Raw genomic sequence first — 5,677 nt, 5'->3', positions numbered from 1 at the left:
ACATTTAAAAATCAGAACGTAGAAAATATGACATAGCTTTTCGTGAATTATTTCAGTTATTGTTCGCTTTTCTGTCGCATCGATCGTGTTTACATTGTAATTTTAATTAATTCTCAGATATGAGTAATGGATACGTAGTAATTTTTGTAACATATGTTGACCAGCATAAAAAATTTTATATTAATATTTCATCAGATCTGGTGCAATGAGTAAACACAGCACCCTTCGGCAGATAATGGATAGTGCTGACAATCTTCTAACTCAAGTAAATGCGTTATTGCTTTCTACAGCCAATCCATCGGATGATACTTCGCTTGCAATAAGATTATCAATGGTGAAGGTGAGTGATGCAATGTATATTTTTCTTTTTATACGTAGAATAAATTTTTATCGATTAATATTAATAAAGTATATACGAAAGTGCATTGTATAATATTTATTTAGAAATTAATATATTTGTATTATAAATAAATAAAAATATTTATATTATTGTGTATTTGTAAAACAACGACATATTGATTACATTCTTACATTCTTGATCAAATATAAAATAGAATTATTTATTAGTAATAACAATTAAATGGACACAAGTAGACTCCCACATTCAGTTAGGAATAAAAGTTCAAATGAAAATATTTTTAGTATCTTGTTTTTTTTATTTTTTGTTTTTTAAAAGATAATCTGTATATTGTCGTAAAATTTTTATTTGTTAAAATTTAATAAATATCATAATTTTTAATAAATGAATCAATAACTTAAAGTAAATTAAGTAGCAATGTATTATGTATAAATATTAAAACTTTACAAAAATTTAACTATTTATGTTTAATATAAACATGACATATAGGATCATTTACCCTATGCATTGTTATTTAGCATACTTATATATATATAAATTATTATATAATTCGAATTAAATGTTATTTATAATTTCGAAAGTATTGTCTAAGCTCAGTAAAGCTATAAGGTATAAACTTATGTGAGGTAAGCATGCACGTACCAGACAAAATTTATTAATTTGTTGGATTGCTAAATTTATCTTTTTAAAATAAAATGTATCTTACGGTTGCGTTTGATCATAATGAATCAGGCGACCTATATTTAGATTAATCTTAAATGGGTACTTATGTGCAATATTCTCAATGATATAGATTGATGAAACTTTAATTTTTTTTTTATATTGAAAATTATTGTCATGAGACAATATATGGTATTTCACTGTGTATATTGCTTATTTATTTATTTATTAATAAGAGAAGTACTTTATCTTTATAATTTTATTTAATCTTATACTAAATCAGTTTGTCGTTTTGAACTGAAATTTAAATTCGTAGTGAAACATTTTAATAATTTATATTAAAAATATTATGCTAGAATTAAGTTAGAAATAATTTTAATGAGATTAGTTTAAAATTTTTTAAAAGTTTTTCCATTCATTTTGTATTTTTTAATATGGACTTAAGATACTTACATATTTAAAGAAATTAATATATCAGTATTCGATTAATTATTATACTTATAAATTAAAGTTTAATATTGCAATATATTTGTGTAGTTAAGTATACGTGTCAAAGTGAATAAAACCTTTCTATTACGGTTAGTTTACAACCTATACATTTTTAAGATTATTTATAAATTTGTTAAAACAGATATATATTGCAGTTAACGAATACAATTTTTTTGGTTATAAATTATTATTACAAAAAATATTGAAAACAAAAACCAAAACAAAAATCAAAACAAAAATCAAAATTTTAGTTTCGTGAGACATTTTTTAAACAGTCATTAACTATTTGTTATTTTGTAGTAATATTTTAGAAGAATTTTATTCTTTTAAATGTTTATTTCAAAGTATTTTGATGGATTCTTTTAGATTGAGATTTTATTATGTTTTCTTTAACTCACAATACTAATTATTATTAACATATTAAAGGCAAGAGAAAAGGAACTCTTGGATCAAATAAAAGAATTGGAGTTGTTAAAAATTGAACAAAATACTGATATCAGCGATGAAGAATGTAATAAATTGATCATAAATTTAAAAAAGGTAAGTTTACATATGTGAAGAATTATTAATTAATATTGATAAACATTAAAAAATTTTTATATTAAAAATAGAAAGACACATTAATTTTTATTTAATAAAATTTTAATAAATATTTAATTATTTTAATAATTTGATATAACGGATTCATTCAAAAAATAAATATTCTAATTTTATAAATAATCTTAGTAATATATTTTCATATTCTGAATTAATATGAAATAATAAAGACAAAAGTTAATATGGTTCGATGGGATAAATTCAAGGTATATCAGTTCCCTTTAAAATAATGCAAATTCTGCTATTGTAATTCTTTAATTTTAATATTTAAATATTTTATAATTTATTTATAAATATTATTAATATTTTATAATAAGTTATATATTTTAGCAATATTACATTTTCTAAATTGATTCGTTAAAAAAATATTATTGATCTTACTGTTCTAAACTATTATCAAATAAATACCTTATAGTAAACATAGAAAGAAATTAATTTGATTAATTGAAGGAAAATTTTTTATTAGAAAAAATTAAATTATGAATAGTTTTATAAAAATATTTATTAATTTATAAATACTTTACAAAGAATATTTTTATGAAAAAATTTTATAGGCATATAAAGCTATCTTAACTCATAAGGAATATGTGGAAAGTAAATTGACATCTCTTAAGAAATACGTACAGACTTTAGGTGTGATCATGACCTGGGTGATGGAGACTCATACGAAGATAACCACTTTACGCAAACTTTCTCAAAAGGAGAGTGTGAAAACTATTGAGAAAATAATGGTATTCTAAACTAAAATTTTGTTAACCTCTTTTTCTTCAAATTGTTTTAAAATAATTGGTATTTTCGATCATGATTTTATAAATTTTAATACTAGTTTTAAAAAATCTTTAAATTTTACTTAAATATACTGAAAATATTATGTCTACATTATCATGATTGAAATGTATTTTTTACATAAGAATATTTTACAATATTGAATTTATTTTAAATAATGTTCTGGTTCATAATATATTTTCAGTTATTACTACGTATTTTTATTATGATTTCAATTGCTGTTGTAGACTATATTTTTACAAAATATTATTTAGAAAAAAAATCAATTTTAATAAATTTATAATTGTACAAATTATAAGGCAAATCAATTAAAATTTATGTATTTCATTATATCTTATAAATGTAGCTTTTTAATTTCCTTGATTATAAAATTTAATTTTTTTACCTTACATAATTATTTGATTTTATTATACAGATTAATGTTGATGATCGCCAAATGGACGTGATAGATGTATTAGAAAATTATACAAATTTAGAAAAAGAATGTGAAGCAGCAAAACAGACAGTTTCAATTGAACTTCAAGTAAATTTAACTATATATAATATAAATATCTTAATCATTTTATGTAGTACTTAAATTAATTAGCATATTAATTAAAGTTTGAAATATGATGTTATTATTTCTAAAGTGTTTATTTAGGATTTTGTATTATTACTATATAATGTTATGAAATCAGTTTTTGAATATTGTGTTCCTGAAATTCAAATTTATGTCTTGAAAAAATTATAAAGCCTTATTCTTATAAAACGGAAATGTTTTAATAGTTAAATTAAAATATTTTAATATTTTCACTTTATGTAGTTTTGAACTTTATTGCAGGGAAAATTAAAAAAACTAAGAGATGACTGGAATGCAATAAAGAATAGTGGAGATTCAGAACTAGAATCTGCACTTCTGGCTACACAAATTCAACAGAAAGGTAAGTAATTTTTACAAATTGAATTTTTTAAAATACATTATCAATTATCAATCATAGAGAGTTTTTGTAATAATTCCAAAAGAATTATAGATTGGTAAATATGATAAATTTTTATCTATATGAAGTTGTAAGTTGTATGTTATTGACAAAAATAGTAATCTTTTTAGTAGTTTAATATAAATTAATATCGGTTAATCACAAAATCTATTCATCACGTACAAATTTTAAATATAATCAATATAAATGTATTAAATTTTTTTAATGAGTTTGTTTTGTTTACATGAAAGAAATAAGAAACAGAAAAAAATGATATATAGAATACAAACATCACTTAGAATAAAAAATGATATTACGTATAATAATTTAAAAATTGAAAGAAAATATTCAAACTAAAAAATAGAGAACTGAAATATTCAATAATGTATATATAAAATTTATTATTCTTACATTTTTATCTTTACAGATATTTTTTATCTATCTTCTTGGTAAATCCAATAATACTTTTATCTTCTTTATCTTATTTCATACAATGGATTATTAAAAATGCTCTTATATTTAATTTCGTATGTAATGTTTAATTTTTACTTTGATAACAAAAATTGTTTTTATTGTAATGAATTATGATAGATTATTCATTGTTAATAAACATTATTGTTTTTATTTTTATACATTTCTAAGTAAAATATTTCGCCGCCATTTATTATTAATAATATGCGAAAATTTTAGTAAATTAATTAATTTGTTAAATTCATTTGTTGTTATTTAAATTGTTTTAATTTTTAGTTAAGATAGGTTTTATTTATTTTAAATTGTTTTAAAAGTATATAGATAAAATCTTGATGTAAATTCAATATTCTGTGAATTTATATAATTTCAAATAGTGTATTTTATACAGTTATTAAAAGAATTTATAAGTCAATTAAAAATTTGAAATTATAAAATTTTTATATTCTAATTTTTTGGATATTTAAATACCTTGTTACAAAAATAGTAAATAAAATTTTTAAAAAAGTATCGCTCGTTATATTAAAAATCAGATTCTGTTTAAAAGATCGTAGGTTTAAATTAATCATTTAGTTTCAGAGGAATCAAAACATTATAATTAAAGTAATATGCATGAAGAATGGTACGTAGCATAAAGTAAAGGGCTTTAACAAGTTATAGACATTTTTCATATTTATCATCATTTCATAGTTTTTCCTCCATTGCGTATTTTATCATTGTTATCTAATTTAGCACTTTATTTTTTATTTTCTCTAACGTTTACAATTAGATACTACTAAATTGTCATACATACGTATATATAATTTTTTATTGATACTTTTTTAATTTTCCAATGTTTCATTAATTGTTTATAAATAAATTGAAATTTTATAATGCATGACTTTTATTATGTCTGATATATAGCATGATTTTATTAATTAAATGTAATTTTTTGGTAAAATAATATTTTAAACAATAGATTTAAAAAACATATAATTTTAATTATTATCAATGATATGCAGTTACTTTTCATTTACTCTGTTACTATTATTTATTATAGGTATATAATATAGGACTCGCCGAATTGTTGTTGTAGGAATCAATAAAGCTTTTTTTGAAAGAATATTGTTTGACATTTTTATATTATATTAATAGCATTAAAACAGTAATTTCATTAATAATAGAAAAACCTTTATGTAGTTGTTGAAAAACAAAATTACAATATTTTTAAAAAAATTTTCTTTTGGGATTGGTATTGAATTTTAATTTATAATAAATTTTTAATTTGAATATATTAATCGAAATGACAAAAAATGTTATATATTCAATTTTTATTAGTAAGGTCTGTTTCTTTTATCTCAATTTTTAAAATAGGCATTTTAGA

General features: G+C 19.7%; 1 protein-coding gene across 1 annotated transcript; it reads left to right on the top strand.

Moving 5' to 3' along the window:
- Positions 1 to 2,286: 2,286 nt before the first annotated feature.
- Positions 2,287 to 3,698, top strand: LOC105366598 (uncharacterized). Its single transcript, XM_011505099.1, has 4 exons — positions 2,287 to 2,310; positions 2,659 to 2,835; positions 3,306 to 3,413; positions 3,693 to 3,698. The coding sequence occupies exons 1-4, from the start codon at positions 2,287 to 2,289 to the stop codon at positions 3,696 to 3,698; spliced, it is 315 nt and encodes a 104-aa protein (XP_011503401.1).
- The last annotated feature ends 1,979 nt before the right edge of the window (positions 3,699 to 5,677 follow it).

This window comes from Ceratosolen solmsi, unplaced genomic scaffold (genome assembly GCF_000503995.2).
Source record: "Ceratosolen solmsi marchali unplaced genomic scaffold, CerSol_1.0 scaffold10, whole genome shotgun sequence".
Taxonomy (NCBI): Eukaryota; Metazoa; Arthropoda; class Insecta; order Hymenoptera; family Agaonidae; genus Ceratosolen; species Ceratosolen solmsi.
Note: the sequence above shows the minus strand (reverse complement) of the source record. Positions and strands in the feature narration are given on the sequence as shown.